The 19,484-nt window shown below is 47.8% G+C and overlaps 1 protein-coding gene across 2 annotated transcripts; it reads left to right on the top strand.

Moving 5' to 3' along the window:
* Positions 1-2,792: 2,792 nt before the first annotated feature.
* Positions 2,793-18,821, top strand: phf23b (PHD finger protein 23b). 2 transcript variants are annotated; one of them, XM_068023756.1, is made up of 5 exons: positions 2,793-3,045; positions 4,137-4,168; positions 4,783-4,875; positions 9,648-10,224; positions 15,602-18,821. In XM_068023756.1, the coding sequence occupies exons 1-5, from the start codon at positions 3,018-3,020 to the stop codon at positions 15,808-15,810; spliced, it is 939 nt and encodes a 312-aa protein (XP_067879857.1). In that variant the 5' UTR covers positions 2,793-3,017; the 3' UTR covers positions 15,811-18,821. The 2 variants fall into 2 exon arrangements, with proteins under 2 accessions (XP_067879857.1, XP_067879856.1); XM_068023755.1 differs by having other exon boundaries at positions 9,618-10,224.
* The last annotated feature ends 663 nt before the right edge of the window (positions 18,822-19,484 follow it).

Genomic DNA, 19,484 nt, shown 5'->3' with positions numbered 1-19,484 from the left:
ATTTGCTAGTTCCGAAGAAGGGTCAATGACCCGAAACGTTAACTCTGCTTCTCTTTCCACAGATGCTGCCAGACCTGCTGAGTGGTTCCAGCATTTCTTGTTTTTATTTATTTTTAGAGGGATAGAATTGAAAAATAGGGAAGTTATGCTGAACCTGCATCGAGCCTTGGTTAGACCACACTTAGAGTGCTGCATGCAGTTCTGGTTACCATATTATAAAAAGGATATAGAGGCACTGGAGAGGGTGCAGAGAAGATTTACAGGGATGACACCAGAAATGAGTGGGTATACATATCAGGGAAGGATGAACAGGCTGAGTCCCTTTTCTCTTGAAAAAAGGCGGCTGAGGGGTGACCTAATAGAGGTCTTTAAAATTATGGAAGGTTTTGAAAGAGTGGATACAGAGAGAATGTTTCCTCTTGTGGGGAAGAGCAGAACTGGAGGCCATTAATACAAGAAAGTCACCAAAAAATCCAATAGGGAATTCAAAAGAAACTTCTTTATCCAGAGAGTGGTGAGAAGGTGGAACTCGCTACCACAGGGAGTGGTTGAAGTGAATTGTATCGATGTATTTAAGGGGAAGCCAGACAAGCATGTGAGGGAGAAGGGAATAGAGGGTTACAATGATAGATTTCGATGAGGATAGATGGGAGGAGGCTTGAGTGGAGCATAAATGCCGACATGGACTGGCTGGGCCGAATGGCCTGTTTCTGTGCTGTATAGCCTGTGTAAGAACAGAAAATACTGGAAATACTCAACAGGTCAGGCAATATCTGTGGAGAAACAGTTAACTTTTCAGGTCTGTGACCTTTCATCAGAACAGTCTGAACTCAGCATCTTTAAGCTTTTATGAATCCAATTACTCTTGTATGCAGCCAACTTTTCTACATTTCCCTCACTCCCTGCACATGACAATCCGCACAAAACCACATTGCGTCATTATGTAAAAGTTAAAATACAACTCCATATAAGGGGAATTTAATTAGCTTCTCCCTTGTCGATAACTTTAGTTTTAACAAGACCTTTTTTCAATAAACTGGTACAACTCTCTACCTTGTTACTTTAACCAGTTTCACTCCTGTTACATAGAATTGGTGTTCCACCAATGAACCTTTTAATTATTACTTTGTCCGTGATTCAGTAACATTTCGTACCAGTCAGTCAACCCAGGTGGCCTCCTTTGCAGAACCAACCGTTTCTCCTACACTTGTTACCAACTGATTAAAAATCTGGGAAAGATATGAAACAGCACACACTGACTTGCCTTTAATTTGGTTTACTGATATGACAAAACTGACCCTTGCTTTAAAGTCAGCCCTGGCTCAACATCTCAGTGGTATTTTAAATTAACCTAAACTTCCCCGCTTACGGGCGGCACAGTGGTGAGTGACACAGCGGTTAGCACCACAGCCACACAGCTCCAGCGACCGGGGTTCGGTTCTGGGTACTGCCTGTGCGGAGTTTGCAAGTTCTCCCTGTGACTGCGTGGGTTTCCGCCGGGTGCTCCGGTTTCCTCCCACAGCTAAAGATTTGCAGGTTGATAGGTTAATTGGCCATTGTAAATTGCCACTAGTGTAGGTAAGTGGTAGGAGAATGGTAGGGATGTGGTAGGGAAATGGGATTAATGTAGGATTAGTATAAATGGGTGGTTGATGGTTGGCACAGACTTGGTGGGCCGAAGGGCCTGTTTCAGTGCTGTATCTCTCCATGACTTAACAGGCAAAGGTTAGTACTACCACAATATCAAGATAAATCAATCACAATATATCAGCAGACTTCAGGACAGTCTGATTAACCCTTTCCTTACACTAGCAATCCCAAGAGAACAATCGGGTTTATCGTTCACCCAGGCACTGTAATCCCAGATGTCTTGCCACATTAGATCATTCTGTGAATCAACCGCAGTCACAGTGTTTGCCAAGAATTTAACTTTGCGCTGAATACCAGGCAGCATCTGGGCAGAGTTCAAGATGTGCCCAGCTCCAACCTGGGGTTTTATTCATCTACCAACACTCTTAGCCTCACTATCTATTCTGACCCTCAGAATCTCCACATCTTATCCATTGCCACTGCTGACTCCAGGAGATTCAGTCTTCAATCAGTAAAGCCCAAGAGGTGCAGGCAGAGCAAGGCACAGACATAATCCTGACTATGAGTTTACTAGAGACCTTGCAAAGGTGGAGAGAGTTAATGGTCCCATTTGTCTGGGAGATGATCACTAGATTGACTGGGGAATTGGCAAGGAGCTGTTGCCAGTTACAAATAAAATAAAACTAAGCAAATAAGATAAACTTTTAAAAAAAACAAGAAAAATGAGTTCAGGCTTTGGGTGAGAAAGGCCTCCCAGCCATTGCCAGCAACCACCTTGGACCATGTCCATTACCAAGATGGCGGCGGCGGCTTCTTCCCTCTCTCCCGCCAACCGCCCTGCGTCCCCGGTGACGTCAGAGCGCAGGAGGGACGCACTGACGCACGGCCATTGGCGCGTATCACACCATTGGTCGAGAGCTCACCTGATTGACTGCAGGGGCGGGACAGAGTGAGGGGAGTGGGAGGGGGGTTGTTTGAAACACGTTGAAGAATTTGAGAAGTATTTCCTGTATTTTAAGTCAATAAATCAATTTAATAAGAATGAGTATGAAGTTTAAATTGAGGGGGGTGTGAATAAGGACGCGATTCGTTTTTAATAATAAAGCACAACACACTTCAGCAGCCCTTGCCGCCCCCGCCCGGAGCTGCGCGAGTGTCCTGGTCCCGGCTGGGCTGTGACGTCACGGCAATTGGAGGGGGCGGGGTTTGGGGGAAAAAATCCCGAAAGCGGCGCGGGAGCGGGGCGCGCCCCCGAGAGCGAGCGAGGGAGACCGAGGCGCGGCCCCGCGACAGAGAGGAGCGCGCGCCCCCCCCCCCCCCCCCCGGAGAGGGACCGAGGCGCGGCCCCGGAGAGGCGAGGACGCGCGCCCGGGCCCAGGTCCGGCTTGTTTTGCCGAGCGGCGGGAGCTGGGAGCCCCGGGCGGAGGATGCTGAACATGGCGGAGGCGGCAGGCGGTGAGCGGCGGCGGGAGGAGGAGGAGGAGAGGCTCCGGGCCTCGGGGGATGGAGCGGGGAGAGAGGGCTCCCGCTGAGCCGCGGCGGTGGGCCTGAGGGGGGGGCCGGGGCCTCGGGGAGGCAGCAGGTCCGGCAGATGGCGAGGGAAGCCCGGGGGGTGGGGGTGGGGAAAGCAGGCAGACAGACTTTCATTTCTGTAGCGCCTTTCTCCGCCTCAGGAAGTCGCTCCTGTTTTTGAAGTGTGGTCACCGCTGCCGCCAAAGGGGGAGGGGGAGGGGGAGGGGTGCACAGCAAGATCCCACAGACAGCAGGGTGACGCTGAGCAGATATTCTGTTTTTGTGATGTTGGCTCAGGGATAAAGATGGGTCCCAGACCAGGCAGAACTCTTTCCCCCCCCCCCCCCCCCATCTCCTCCACTCCCTCATCCCCTCCACTCCCTCATTCCCTCCACCCCCTCATCCCCTCCACCCCCTCATCCCCTCCCCTCCACCCCCCACACCGCCACCCTCTTCCCCCCCTCCCAACCCATCATCCCCCCCTCCCACCCCATCATCCCCCCCCCCCACCCCATCATCCCCTCCCCCACCCCATCATCCCCTCCACACCACATCATCCCCCTCCACACCACATCATCCCCCTCCACACCACCGCCCTTCTTGGCCATGGGATCTCATACATCCACCTAAGAGGGCAGGCGGTGCCTCGGTTTAATGTCTCGTCCAAAACTCTCAGTGCTGCCCCTCTGACGGCGCGGCCCTCCGCTCACTCCTACCCCTCCAACAAGGAAGGAAGAGCAGACCATGTTGTGGGAGAGGGTAGAGAGAGGGAGATTGTGTCTGGGGGACGCTGGAGAGGGAGAAGTCTGTTGGCGGTAAGATAGAGGTGGGTTGGAAGGGGGAAGTGGGGTGGGGGCGGAAGCAGGCGGCACTATGGGGGTCAGGGATGGAGCGGAGGCTGTAAGGGAATGGTTTGCCCTAGCGTGAGGTTGGCCTGTAAGGGGAGCTGGTATTTATGACAGCCTGGAAACCCATGAATCTGTCACAAATTTAAGAACATACAATTCTGCCTAACCAGGTTCTCTCTCTTTCAGATCCACTGCAGACTGCTGGAGCAGGTTCTCAGGTGAGTGCTGACTGTACTTGGTGTTGCGATTGTCGTCATGCCCTTTTCTCCTACTAGGAGCAGAATGTGATCCACATCACTAGGGCTCAGCTTCTTATACCTGGCTGTTGTGAGTGAGGCACCTCCAGCTGTAAATAGACCACACAAGTTTGAATCCAGGTGGACTGACGGTGTAAGAGTCTGTCTAACTTGGTCCTAACATCACTGCCCCAGTCCTGAAATCACTTGCCAAGCACAGGATGCAATGAGTGAGTGGCCAAAGCAAACATTATGATGGTTCTGGGTTTGATGGGATCAGACTCACTATATTGGCGAACTTTTTAAGGCTGTGGAATTTGGTTTGTGAGTGACAGCTGCCCATAATGAAGGAATCTCAAGTGTAGATTTTCTGATCTGAATATCTGTGAATGTCCTGGCCAAATAAAAACAAGAAATGCTGGAACCACTCAGCAGGTCTGGCAGCATCTGTGAAAAGAGAAGCAGAGTTAACGTTTCGGGTCAGTGACCCTTCTTCTGTCCTGGCCAGTTACAGTAACTGTAGTGTACTCACAGTCTTGTGGAGTTTTTAGCATTGGCCCTGTTTGTCCCCTTCTAACCCTCTTGTCTCCTTGCAGCCGGCTGAGAAGCGTAAACGCACAGTGGAGGATTTCAATCAGTTCTGCAACTTCGTTTTGGCTTATACTGGTTACATTCCGCCCTCCAAAGAGGTGAGACACTATTACCTGGCCCCGACACCTAGTCTGTTCTCTGCTTTAACTGTGTTATCAGCAGCCTCATTGTAAAAGCCTTTTGATTAATCAGTGGGCAAAACTACAGCAAGGGGAGTGCAGTGTGGGGAAGTGTGAGGCCATCTACTTTGGACTCAGGAAAGATAGAGCAGAGTGTTTTCCAAATGGTGAGCGGTTAAGGATTGGAGGAGCAGAGAGATTTCGGAATCCCTAATAGAGAAATCGCTAAAAACTAGGACAGCAACAAAATAATTTAAAAGGCTCATTGAAACGTTAGCCAAAGGGGCTGGAACACAAAGGGGTGGAAGTTTTGTTGCAGTTATATAAAGCTCTAGTTAGACTGCATCTGGAATAACTGTGTTCAGTTCTGGGCTCCACACCTCAGGCAGGATATATTGGCTTTGCAGGGGGTGCAGCACAGATTCACCAGAATGATACTGGGGCTAAAATGAAGAAAGGTTGCACAGACTAGGCTTGTAGTCACTCGAGTATAGAATATTAAGGGGTGATCTAATTGAGTTGTTTAATGTGGTTAAAGGATTTGATAGGGTAGTTAGAAACTATTTCCCCTGACGGGGAGACCAGAACAAGAGGCTCGGCTGTTCAGGGGTGATGTCAGGAAGCACTTCTTCACACAAAAGGAGCGCTGCTGTTCAAATGCACGTTCTTTTCGACAGGAATTATTGCATTTAGCCAGTACACCTTGTGTGATACTGTTGATCAATCAGTTTGCTTCAACCAGTGCTTCATCCCAGTGTTGTTCTGCTCAAACTGCTCTCCAGTTTGGAAGGACTGAATCTAAAATAGTGTTTAAAGTGGTCCCCCCCCCCCCGCCCGGCATAGTTGTATGAAAGTATCAGGTGTGCACCATTGACCTTGACTGAAACCATAGTGCCGATGGAATGCTTTCTTTACAAGCTCCCCTTTCTGTGGTCCGCTTGGCTATAGCTCAGAGAATTGGGATCTAACCAGTTGGCTGTTTGGAGTGGCCCAGGCGTGACTTGGTTTGGTTCCTTCCACCATTTTCTTCTTCAAAAAGTAATAATCTTGGGGAGGTTAGCATAAAAAGAAAGAGCGAAACATAGAAATGTAGAAAATAGGAGAAGGAGTAGGCCATTCGGCCCTGCTCCACCATTCAAAAAAGATCATGGCTGATCATCTAATTCAGTACCCTGTTCCCACTTTCTCCCCAAATCCCTTGATCCCTTTGGCATCAAGAAATATATCTGTCTCCTTCTTGAATATATTTAATGACTTGGCCTCCACTGCCTTCTGCGGCAGAGAATTCCACAGGTTCATCACCCTCTGAGTGAAGAAATTTCTCCTCATCTCGGTTCTAAAGGGCACACCCCGTATACTGAGACTGTGACCCCTGGTTCTGGATTCCCCAGCCATCAAGAACATCCTCCCTGCTTCTACCCTGTCTAGTTCTGTTAGAATTTTATAGGTTTCTATGAGATCCCCCTTCATTCTTCTAAACTCTCGTGAATATAGGCCTAGTCGACCCAAACTCTCCTCATATGTCAGTCCTGCCATCCCAGGAATCAGCCTAGTAAATCATCTTTGCACTCCCTCCATGGCAAGAACATCCTTCCTCAGATAAGGAGACCAAAATTGCACACACTGCTCCAGATGTGGTCTCACCAAGGCCCTGTATAACTGCAGTAAGACATCCTTGCTCCTGTACTCACATCCTCTTGCAATGAAGGCCAACAGACCATTCACCTTCCTAATTGCTTGCTGCACCTGAATGCTTGCTTTCAGCGACTGGTGTACAAGGACACCCAGGTCTCGTTGCACCTCCCCTTTTCCCAATCTATCACCATTCAGATAATCTGCCTTTCTGTTTTTACAACCAAAGTGGATAACCTCACATTTATCCACGTTATACTGCATCTGCCATGCATTTGCCCACTCACCCAACTTGTCCAAATCACATTGGAGCCTCTTTGCATCCTCCTCACAGCTCACATTCTCCCGCTTTGTGTCGTCTGCAAACTTGGAAATGTTATATTTTGTTCCCTCACCCAAGTCATTAATATATGTTGTGAATAGCTGGGGCCCAAGCACTGATCCCTGCGGTACCCCACTAGTCACTGCCTGCCACCCAGAAAAAGACACGTTTATTCCTACTTTGTGTTTCCTGTCTGTCAACCAATTCTCAATCCATGCCAGTATATTACTCCCAATCCCATGTGCTTTAATTTTGCACACTAACCTCTTGTGTGGGACCTTATCAAAAGCTTTCTGAAAATCCAAATACACCACATGCATTGGTTCTCCCTTATCTATTCTACTAGTTACATCCTCAAAAAAACTCCAGTAGATTTGTTAAGCATGATTTCCCTTTTGTAAACCCACGTTGACTTTGCCCAATCCCTTTTATGCTTTCCAGACACTCCCATTTCTACAGCATCTTTCATGACCTCGGGACTTCCCAAAGCGTCTTACAGCCAACTAAATCCTGATTGAAGTATAGCCACTTTTTGTAGGGAATGCCGCAGCCAATTTGCACACAGCAAGATCCCACGACCAGATAATGTTTTAGTGATATAAAAACAGACAATGCTGGAAATACTCAGCAGGTCTGGCAGCAACTGTGGAGAGAGAAACAGTTAACGTTTCAGGTCTGTGTGATCTTTCATCAGAACTGAGAAAAATGAGAAATGTGACGGGTTTTGTGCAAGTGAAGGGTGGAGCAGGGGTGGGATGGGGAAAGAAGAACAAAGGGAAGGTCTGAGTAGGGTGGAGGGCAGGAGAGATTAAATAATAAAAGGTTTCATGGTACAAAGCCAAAAGGAGTGGTCATGGAAGACGTAAAGAAACAAAAGATGTGTCTGGACACAAATAAAAGTGATTAAGAAAGAAACAAAAGAAAAAATTGAACCAGCAATAAAAAAGAAACAAAATGGGGGCAGATCTAAAATTATTGAGCTCAATGTTGAGTCTAGAAGGCTGTAAAGTGCCCAGTCGAAAGATGAGGTGCTGTTCCTCAAGCTTGCGTTGAGTGTCCCCTTGACTGAGGGATGAATATTGACCCAGGACACTGGGGAGAGATCGTGCCTTTTACCTCCAGCTGAGATGGCGGATGGGGCCTTGGTTTAACGCCTCATCTGAAAGACGGCGCCTCTGACGGTGCCGCACTCCCTCAGTACTGCCCTGGGAGTGTCGGCCTAGAGTGTTGGTCTGGAGTGGCACTTGAACCCACAACCAGAGACGTGAGTGCTAGCCACTGAGCCACAGCAGACAGGATTGTTGGGGGTGTGGTTGGTATCTTGGTGGCCAGGGGATTGAAGCTGAGTTGTGCATTGGTTACTCACCCAGGATGGACCCCGGTTCCTGTGCAGTCGCAAAAGCTACATTAACTCGATTTTGAAGGCGCCCTTTGTTTTCAAAGGTCCTCACTTTGTGATAGATTTTCAAAGCTCTCAGACAAGCCAGTGTGCAATGATCCATGTCTTAATTCCTCATAAGGGACCACACGGTGCCTGCTAATGGTTAATAATGAACAAAGGAATGGGGCAACAGAGGTTGCCGATGAACCCGTTACATTGATCACTATAGAAATATATTATGCTTGAATGGTGCATGTTAATGTTTAAGCTTTCAGCTGATGTCCCTTCACTGTGTACAGAGCTAGGCTGGAGTGATCCATCCCTGGAATGCTCTGGGTGTGATGTGAGGAAGCTAAAGATTTACCCGTTCACTTATTATCCTGTTCTGGAGAGCTGACTCCGGGCTAGGTTCCAGAAACTCCAGCTTCTTCTCTGTATCTCAGCAAAATGTAGGAGACTAAATGACGGGTTTGGCAGCATATACCCCCATAGGATGGGGGTACCGCAGTCAGCCAGATTCTGTCTCCCTTGACATCCAGACATGACCTTTGCAGTTTGGGGCAGCTGGATAATGCTCAGGAATGAGAGCCCTTGCTGACTTTCCCCCCCTCCCCCCCCCCCCCCCCCCTTTCATGTACTGCAATCTTTGTGGCCTCATCCTGCACCAGGCAGTGCAGTACCTGAGCGTTTTACATGTTTGGAGCTGGCATCTTTCAGGTAGGATTTTAAACCGAGGCCTCATCTGCTTGCTCTGTTGGATATCAGAGATCCAGTGGTGCTATTTGAGAATGAGCAGGGGAATTCTCCCAGTTCCTGGCCAATGTTTGTCCCTGAACCAACATCACCCATAACAGACCCACTAGTGAAATATTTCATAGTTGTTTGTGGGGCTTTGCTGTGTGAATGGGATGTTCATTGTAGCCTTGCGCTGTTCTTATTGAGAGAGTCAGTGCCTGTGTTTTGCTAAGTGCAAACCCGTGCATGCTTTCCAGTACATATTAAAGATTGAATTGGGGACCATGTACTTTGCATGGCTAGACTGGGTGGTGTATGTACCGATGTGGAATCATTTTGGTTTCAGACCCACTCAGAATTTTCCATGTCATTGGAATTCTCTACCCCAGGGAGCTGTGGATGCTCAGTCGAAGAGTAATGTTCAAGACTGAGATTGATAGGTTTTTGGACTCTAAGGGAGTCAAGGGATATGGGGATAGGGCAGGAAAGTGGCGTTGATGTAGAAGTGCAGCCCTGATATTGACTGCAGGAGCAGGTTCAAGGGGCTGTGTGGCTGCTTCCTGCCCCTATTTCTTGTGTTCATACGAGGTGCAAGTGCTGCAGGAACATGTACAAACCTCTTCCAGATTCTGTAATCTCCTGTAATTGCAGTGTGACTCCTCTCCCCTCGAATTCTCACAGGACTGTGACTGGCCCCTGTCGAGTTCAAATTCCCCCATCAGGACGGAGAGTGTTTTGGACAGTGACAGCTGGGATTCCACCCAATCCGTCGACTTTGATACAATTCAGAAGTTTGTGAAGAAAGCAAACTCCTCCAAGCGGAATGGGTTCCACCACCTAAAGCCAGATGGTGTACTGCTCGACAGACTAAAGCTGAAGGATTCCCTCTACCCTGCGCCCGAGAAGAAGAAGGAGAAGAAGAGCAAACGTTGGAGTTCGGAAGTGGAAAAGCCGAGGGGGCTGGGCGGGGAGAAGTCCACCTTCGCCCGCATCAAGAGGAGGAAAAAACAGAAGCCGACGAAAGATGGGGTTGAGAAGAAGATCAAGGCTTCGCTGAGCGAAACCGACTCGGACGAAGAGGTGGTGAAAGCGAGCTTTCTCTCTCAGCCTCTGAGACCAGATCCAGAGGCCACTTATCCCGAGAACTATAAAATGGGAATCAAAGAGTGCCTCAGTATGGGAAACAGTCACGATGGTGAAACCAGCTCCAGTGAAGGCGAGACGCGGATAATGGATGAAGACATTATGGTGGAATCAGGTCAGTTTTGACAGAATATTTTTGCCCCATTTTTGAGTCTTAAAACAAAAAAAAAGTGCCCTGTTGAATTTGGTGGATTAGATGCTGTCAGTTTACCTCTGGTATCTGACTGGAATTAAACACATGGAAAATGAGTTTGAAGCCACCTCTGTCTGCTCGGAGGTGGTGATTTTAAGCTCCGCTCCGGACACTTGAGCACTTAATCTAGGCTGACATTTAGTGCAGTGTGGAGGTGCCATCTTTCAGGTGAGATGAAATTTGGGGCTACGCCCGGTGGATGAGGCAGAACTAAAGAACAGCAAGTAGGTTCTCCTGGTGTCCTGGGCACAACTCAAAGCAGGTTAACTGGTCATTCACCTTGTTGCTTGTGGGACCTAGCCTTGTGCAAATTGGCGACAGTGTACGAAACGACAGTGACCACATTTCAAAACGTAATCCATTGGCAATAAAGTTATCCTGGGACATCCTGAAGGTGTGAAAGACTAAATAAATAGAGGTTTGTTTTTTTTAGCTGTAGCGGTCCTAACTTTAATGAATTTGGATTGTTTCAGTCTGGTTCCCAGTTAAATGTATGTTCACTGTCCGTAAAACTGCCCCAGTAAAGAGACAACGTTTTCAGAGGGAGAAAGTTGGTGGGGGAGGGGAGGTTCGGGGATGGGGTGTGTGGAGAGCAGGGGAATTGGTAGCTTGGTCTCTTTCAGGAGTGGTTTTGGTGAATGGCAAAGCGTAACCTTAAATTTAAAGGATTAGTTACTTGAAGATTAAGAACAGAAGATGTTTGTAATGTTTTAGTAATTAAAAGAGAAAGTGCTGGAAATACCTGGCGGGTCAGGCAGCATCTGTGGAGAGATAAACAGCGTTAGCGTTTGGTGACCCTTTGTTAGAAGTGGAAAAAGCTCGAGATGTCACAGGTTTTAAGCAAGTACCGAGGCAGAGATCGGGGATGTGGGGGAGGGCGAAGAGCTAAAGGGAAGGTCTGTGATAGGGTGGAAGGCGGGAGTGATTAAATGATAAGCGGGGGATCGTGATGCATTTTTAGCTTCTCCTGAATGAAGTCTCTTCATTTCGGTCTACCCTCCCCGCGGGGAATTGTTGCACTGAAAAATTGTGCAGATGTTCAGAGCAACATGCTGGCCCAGAAAGGACGGTTGTGATCCATCTGGGGACTCCCAAAATTCAGGAGAACTCCCATAGATTTCCTCCTACACTGTCTGTGCTGTGGAGCCAGCTTTCAGATTAGTGCTGGCATTGTACTCGGGATGCTGAGGGAGAGGAGAGTGAAGAGCTCTCCGTTCTCCCATCAGTGGGCGGCACAGTGATTAGCACCGCAGCCTCACAGCTCCAGCGACCCAGGTTCAATTCTGGGTACTGCCTGTGTGGAGTTTGCAAGTTCTCCCTGTGTCTGCGTGGGTTTCCTCCGGGTGCTCCGGTTTCCTCCCACAGCCAAAAGACTTGCAGGTTGGTAGGTAAATTGGCCATTATAAATTGCCCCTAGTATAGGTAGGTGGTAGGGGAATATAGGGACAGGTGAGGATGTGGTAGGAATATGGGATTAGTGTAGGATTAGTATAAATGGGTGGTTAATGGTCGGCACAGACTCGGTGGGCCGAAGGGCCTGTTTCAGTGCTGTATTTCTAAATCTAAAAAAAAAAGAACTTGAGGTGGTGAGTGTGCTTGTCTTGCTCGAGTGTGAGCTGGTGTGTGATTGGTTGAGAAGTCTGTTGCGTCATGTATACCTGCAGGTTATCACTTGCCATGATCTCCTCTTCATATTGTTCTCATCTCCAACTTTCTATTCCTGCGTCTCAGACACTGGCTGACTGCTCTCTGCCTCACTACTTCTATGCTGCTTTGAATCTTCTCTAAAATCCTTTCTCTTTGCGCCTTTTGCCTTTCCAATTTGACTATTTCCCTTTCTCCTCGCATCCCGTCTTCCCCCCCATTAATGTTCATCTTTTAGCCTGTCCTGAAAGATAGCTGAGCTGTCCCAGTACGTCAGTGTGGCAGAAACTTGGATGGATGTTTTTTTTTGTCGCCCCCATGTCCTGAGCTGTGTTTTGCTACCTTTCCTGAAGGTAGTGACTGGTACAGTGGCGTGGGTACCAGTGGTCCTGCAAAACCTCACCCATTCTGTTTACAGGAGCCTGGACATAATGTTTGCAACTCCTCGTCAGCCAAGCCTTATTATTTCCTCACTTGATGTCCTGACAGATGCTGTTTCCAATAGGAGGTACTGGTTAGCAACCTGAGCACCAACCCCTCCACCTCTGGCCATTCCCAGCCCCGGGCATCCTTCCCCATTATTGTGAGGACACTGAGAGCAGTTCTGCTTCCAGTCCTGTCATGACTGAGCATTGAGGGGTTGAGGCTGTGCTCCCCGGGTGTACTGGGTTGTATATCTTACTCGCTGTTCTCTGCTGCAAGGGATTCAGCGGAACTCTGAGTTGGGTGGATGATGGGCATGTGCTGGGGTGTTGGGGCTGGAGATGGAGTGGATCAAGGCCGTGGACGGATTTGTAAACCAGCAGAAGGATTTTGAGTTCAGTGTGTTAGCTGGTGTCATGGTGGACAGCGGGAGATTTGGTATGCGCAGTGATGCTGGCGTCACGAATGTTATTAGCTTTCGAAGGAATTAATCTGACTGTAATGGAGTTGAAGTAATATTAGTAACTTTTGTCATAAAGCCAGCAACAACATCCGACAATTCCGTACCCGAATATCTTCAGCATCTGCTGTTCAAAAACAAATCAAAACTATATTTTATTGTAACTGGCTCCAGTTTGTCACCAACAAGAGTTAGCACATGATGAAAGCGTCCTTGAATGTGTTGGTACCCAAATCCATGCCCAACTTTCCCGCAACTCCATGTTTGAACCTCTGCAGTTGTGTTTCTGCCCCTGGCACAACACTGAGGTCTCTGCGCCCTCATCAAAGTAACAACCTCTCACTGTGATCATCGGGCACTATCTCTCCAATGCTTCTCCTCTGCTTCCAACTGAGCGGAGTGGCCCACACCTGGCTCCATTCTTGCTTATTCAGTCATAGCCAGTGAATCTCCTGCGATGACTTCTCATCCTGCACTGCTACCTCTGGAAACTCCACCCCACCCCCCTTCCTACTTCTCATCCACATGCTGCCCCTCAGTGACATCACTCGAAGACGTGACATTAATTCCACCTATATGCTGACAACGTCCAGCTCTACCTCACCACATCCTGGATGAGCTGCAGTCTTCTCCCATAGTTTTATAAAACAATGGGTCGGTGTCAGCTGGAGTATTGTGTCCAGTTCTGGGCACCACACTTTAGGAAATATGTGAAGCTGTTGGAGACGGTGTAGAAAAGATTCACAAGAATTGTTCCAGGGGTGAGAGGCTTCAGTTACGAGGATAGATTGGCGAAGCTGGCACTGTTCTCTTTAGAGCGGTGAAGGTTGAGAGGAGATTTGATAGAGGTGTTCAAAATCGTGAGGGGTCTGGACAGAGTAGATAGGGAGGGACTGTTTCCTTGGTGGAAGGGTCGAGAACCTCTGATATCAGGTGAAAAAAGCAACAGCTACATGAGGAAAAACCTTTTCACGTAGTGAGTGGTTAGGATCTGGAATGCACCGCCTGAGTGGTGGAGGCAGATTCAAGGGTGGCTTTCAAAAGAGACCTAGATAATTATCTGAAGAGAAGGAAAATTGCTGGGCTACAGGGAAAAGGCAGGGCAGTGGGGCTCGCTGAGTTACAGTCGGTATGAGCACGATGGGCCGAATGGCCTCTTTCTGTGCTGTAACCATTCTATGATTCTAAACACTGGATAGACCGAAACCAATATCTTCATCCCCCATCACAAACTTAGTTTCCTTTACTGATTCTATCGCCTCTCCCGGCCACTGTCTGCTGCCCAACCAGAATGTTGGAACGTCAGTGACCTATTTGACCCTCAACTGAGGCTCCATCACAAAGACTGCCTACCTCCATCTCCGGAATGTCACCCATCTCCACCCCTGCCTCAGCTCATCTTTGTTACTTCCAGATTTGACACCATAAACTTCACCTCATTCAAAACTCCACTGCCCATATCTAAACTTGCATCAAAATTCTTTTGTTCAGATCCGTCCAGGGCCTTGCCTCCTTCCTATCTCTGTAATCTCCTCCAGCCCTACAGTCCACTGAGAACTCTGCATTCCTCCAATTCTGGGCTTTTGTGCATTTCTCACCATTGGCTGTCCTGATCTCTGGAATTCCCTCCCTCAACCTGTTTTCTCCCCCCACCCCCTCCTCCTTTATGAAACTGCTTAAAACCTACCTCTGGCCATGTTCTTAGTCACTCGCTCATCCGAATAATCTCCAACTTTGGCTCAGTGTCACAGTTCTTTTTTCTGTCCGGTTACACATCTGTGAGGTGCCTTGGGATGTTTTACTCTGGCGCTATATAAATGCAAGCTGTTGTGTTGAAGGACAAATCACACTTAATGTGCTGTACAACATCAGACACGAGGCCAGTGAAGGCTGAGAAAAGCACACCCCTGAAATGGTAGCCATCCCATCATAGCATCTCATTGTATCTTGAATAACTCCAGTGATTTTTTTTGTTACTCTGCTGGAAAGATGAAGTTCATTCATTTCTGTCCTTTTATTGGAAAATTTTGAAGTAATGTTCCTGGTTTACAGTTTCCATATTTCTGTAAATCGGAGGTCCTCATTTAACTATCTTCATTGCGGATTGCAATCACCACCATGACCTATCTGTACTCTCTCAGCCTTGGAGAGTCACAACTCATCTCCCAGAGGTACACCCAATAGTTAACCAGATAGTCAAAAGCAAACCTGAAACAATACTCACAGGTGGGCTAGGTTAGTGAAACCAGGGATTTGTTGGTTCTAAAATGCAAGTCTACGCAAAGGTGGATGTGTTCCTTCACACAGCGAGACTTGCTAGAAAGTGTGATTCCGGCCAGACACTGGTCTCCTTTATGGAATGGCTGGATCAGGTGAATGCTGACCTGATTGTGAAGCACCAGGTTGGTTACCGTGGAACCTTGTGGGTTAAATATTGAGAACGGAAGCAAAACCCTGCAACTCCAGAAAAGCTTGTAAAAGGCTCACCCTCAACCCCCTCAGGCTGAAATTCCAGGTCGCTTGACTTTGCCGCTTCGGTGACCGACCTGGAAAGGAGTGAGATTTGCTGGAACTCCAGGCTTCAGATAGCCAGAGCTGCATGTTGCTGAGAGGCAGGCAGGTTTGGTTCTCTTAGGGGGAAATGAAGTGGACCTGAACAGCAGCCTTCCTCTCAAACTGTGCTTTGTGCCAGGGAGGGGCAGAAGAGGAGTGGTTTTACGTTTGACTGGAAACTGATCTTGACTGCTCTCTTGCGTTTGTTCCTTGTTCCAGATGACGACTCTTGGGGCCTGGTGACGTGTTATTGCCAGAAGCCCTTTGCAGGCAGGCCGATGATCGAATGTAACCAGTGCAACACCTGGATCCACCTGTCTTGCGCCAAAATCCGTAAGTCGAACGTCCCAGACGTCTTTTTCTGCGAGAGGTGCAGAGACGCGAGAGATGGGAAGAAGCCAAGCTCGGGCCACAAGAAAGTTCCTTGAATGAACAGCTCGTTTTGTGACTCGTCAGGGTGTGAGGGGGGAGGGGGGGGGGAAAAATACACGAAATGAGGAAACAGCTGGAAGGTCAAACAATGAAACCGTGGGGAAAAGAAACGGCAGAAGGGAGTTACTTTATTTGAACAGTAAAGAATCTGAGAACTCTTCACGTTGTAAGAAGGTGGCTGAATGTGACTCTTTTTAAGAGCGGTTACAACCAACTCGGGCCACTCCACTGCCTTCTGGGTCTGGATGAATGGGAAGGGAGTTCACCTCGTTTTGTTAAGGTGCCCTCTTTGTTCGGAGAAGTGCTCCTCGCTCCTGGCAGCTCCAATATGCCCTTGAGAATTATTGCAACTTGCAAAAAAAAAAAGAGGATCTTGTTACTGCTTCTGCATTCAAGGGGAATGGAATAACTTTCTTTTAAGGGTTTGTCGGTGGTAAGATTCCTATTTTGGAAGTAGAGCAGTTGCTATTCAGATGGGGTGAGAGTGGTGGTGGTGGGGGTATCCCTGAGCTGTGCACTATACTGCCGGATCATCTGAATTATGGGGCATGGTGACTTCGAAGCTTCAACAGCAGCCATGCAAGGACAAGGAAACTGCTTGTTGAATAAATATTAATTTCCTGTATTTATGAATATTTTTCTTTGCTTTTCAGTTTAAAAAAAAAATCAGTTTTAAAAGAAACCTTGAGTTTGCGTTGGCAAGCGAGGCCCTAGGGTACGTTACTTCTTCCAGCAGTGGCCCGTTTCCCAGTGTCGTTAATGCAGAAAGGAGACCGCCTTCCCCAGTACATCATGTTGCAGCCCTGAGCTTGGGAGTCTTGTGTTTCTTTTCCCCACTGTCTGCAGCTCCACCCGCCCCCCCCCCCCCCCCCCCCACCACCGAGCAGAACGATCCAAGCCTTGGTGTCTCGAGTTCTGGGACACGGAGCATGTCGGAAAACTTTTGAGAATGTTCAATGAGAAGTTTGATTTTTAGGTCAGAGGTAAAACTGATCGTAACCATGCGTCCGTTTTAAAAGTGTAACCTTCCCAGCTCCATTTCGGACTGCAAGTCGCCCGTTCCATTTGGCTCTCTGTCTCCTGCCGCAATTGTGAAACACGTACTCCCAAGTATTTTCAATAGGTTAGAAAGGGGCATCTTTATTCGTGTTACACGTATGAACACGCTGGATATCGTTTGGAGCCATGGCAGATCCATGGTTGATGTGTGTACGACGTCTGTGAAACCACGAACCAGATGAAACGTCGTCGTGTGAGACCAGACATGGAACTTGGAAATTGCAGATAGATCAAAGAAAGTGTTAAACTTTGGATTTTTTTTTTTTGTTTTTGGTGTTTTTTTTTAATGCCCCTGAGTCTGAGAGTCATATACCTGAAGGGGAAATATGTCTACTGAATTACTGAATAGCTGAATAATTTAAAAGGAGAAATCTGGATGCTTAATGCTATTATGACCGGGGAAATCTAGCCACCTCTGCTCACCCATTTATGAGGTGGCTCAAACGTCATAATGCTTTAACAAGTCCCTCGACCTACCTCCTCTCTGCCTCCAGCTACTAGTTTTTCAAGCATAATGCCCCCCAAATGCTCAGTAAACCACCAGGTATAGCACTAGGACCAGCAGGAAGGTTCCGAGTCTGTGTCCTCTCCGCCGTGCCTGTTCACGCTTGGCCTTGGAGCGTCAGGGTTGTTCAGAATTGCTCTCTGGTGACCTCTGCTGGAAACTGACCATATGGTTGAGGACAGGATTAGCTTCTGTGCTCACTGGTCAAATCACATTCTGATGCCCGCATGTCAAAGCCTCCTTTGGATGAGGTAGTAGAGGGCAGTCAGCGTGTGTGGCAGTAACCTAGCATCCAAGGTAGGATTGTAGGTACGTCTCCCTTTTTAATATTCAGCCATGTGGAGCAATTCTGTAGCACATAGTTCTATCTAGCTGTGCCTTTCAGGGAGTACAGAGATCAAATATGCCCCACTTTCATATCGTGCAGCACCAGGCGTGTAGCTGTAAAGGGGCAGAAACTGAAAGCGGGTGTGGAACAAATTAGTTTAAAATGTAATTACTCAGGACTCGATATTTTGGAGAGTACTCCAGCAATCTGAAACTATAACTGTCAAAATCCGAGTGATGCACATCTTGTAAATATTTGAAATGTGTGCCTATGCAGAACAAGGATCTGGATTTCCCAGCAGTGTCGATGCTTGCCCAGCTGCAGTTCTGCTGCAATGGCACTGCGTTAACTGGGAGGGGCCGGGGGAATTGTGTATTGAACTGTCTGCCTTTTTATTGCTGTTTTGATGGCTGAATGTAGCATTCTGAGTTTAGGTTCATTTCTTCCTTGTTTGGGCAGTGAAGTAGTGAATGGTGCACCATACGGGTTTAACGGGGCAACACTGTGGCTCCTGTTTGGATAAAGACAGTTTATTCCAGCTTGAGTTGGTTGGTCACTTGCACTTCCCAGGGGGAACTGAGCCATACTGACCAAGCAAGGTCCTGGGTTCAAACTGGTGTCACAATTGGTCTTAGTTACACTGGGTTAAGGGGAGAGAGTGGGGGAATCAATCGGGTAGGGGGAACGTGATTCTCTGTAAATGTCAGGCATAGTGTGCACCATGATTGAATAGCCCATTGACACTCAATACTGGGCACACGCAGGAAGAACATTCACTTGCTCGAAGACCAGCAGGTGACTGGTGCCCTCACTCTAGCAGCAGTTGGTAACCTTGGGAGAGATTGGGTAGAATTGGAGCAGAGTGCTTTCAGCCCGAGTGTACTCTGTTCATGTTGGATGGTGAATGAAGTGAGGGGCACAGGGTGAATCGTGCCTGAACCGTGTAGTTTCTGTCTGCGTTTCAGGAATGTGGACTAAAACATTATTTTTGCAAAGTGCTGGTGTAAATAAGTGTCTCAAACAGTCAAGACCAGGGAGTCTGTGTAGGAGGAAGATGCAGATAAATGATGTGTCGTTTTTTTGAAGTAAATAAAGCATTATGTTTTTTTTTGTAACTGAGTTGTGTTCATCTTGTTTCTGCTTGTACTCATCATAAGAGATCATCACCTACTGGTTAATGTTGAGTACTCTTACACTGGACTGTCTAATAATCCTGATAAACATGGGCCAAGTATCCCAAATCCATGGGGGGATGGGTTCTGACATTTGTTATCCTCATGAACTCACTGCACATCCATAAAACTTGACCATTTACCCCAAGACTGAATTCAAGAGATTTAGGACAAAGCAGGAGAAGCATGTTTTACACAAGAGGGTTGTGAGGGTGTGGGGTTCACTCCAGGCTGAGTAGTTTGAGGCAGTAACTATGTCAACATTCAAAATGACAGTGGTGGGGGGGGGGGGGGTTAAGAGATAAAGGGATATGGGGACAGAGTAAACATGATTCACATACTATTTGCCCGCATGGGGGTTAAACTAGTTGGATAAATGGCCTGTTTTCCGTGTCGTACCTGCTGTGTATATCAACGTTATTGAGTGTGTTTCACAATCCAGACATTTCTGCAAAGTTCACTCATAACCCAGTCTGTCCAGTCCAAACTCAGATGGGTGACAACCCTACTTTGTACAGATAATGTAAAAGGAGTACAATAAATGTGCTTTATTTCTGTATTGACTTGCGCCATCAGAAAGCCTCTTAACACAGTTACTTTGACGTG

Source organism: Heterodontus francisci, chromosome 48 (assembly GCF_036365525.1).
Source record: "Heterodontus francisci isolate sHetFra1 chromosome 48, sHetFra1.hap1, whole genome shotgun sequence".
NCBI classification, from domain to species: Eukaryota; Metazoa; Chordata; class Chondrichthyes; order Heterodontiformes; family Heterodontidae; genus Heterodontus; species Heterodontus francisci.
This window is presented reverse-complemented; position numbering and strand designations above follow the sequence as displayed.

Coding starts and splice junctions, on each gene's coding strand:
- phf23b (XM_068023755.1), top strand. CDS start 3,018: ATGCTGAACATGGCGGAGGCGGCAGGCG. Junction 4,169..4,782: donor CTGCTGGAGCAGGTTCTCAG/GTGAGTGCTGAC, acceptor GTCTCCTTGCAG/CCGGCTGAGAAGCGTAAACG. Junction 10,225..15,601: donor AGACATTATGGTGGAATCAG/GTCAGTTTTGAC, acceptor TCCTTGTTCCAG/ATGACGACTCTTGGGGCCTG.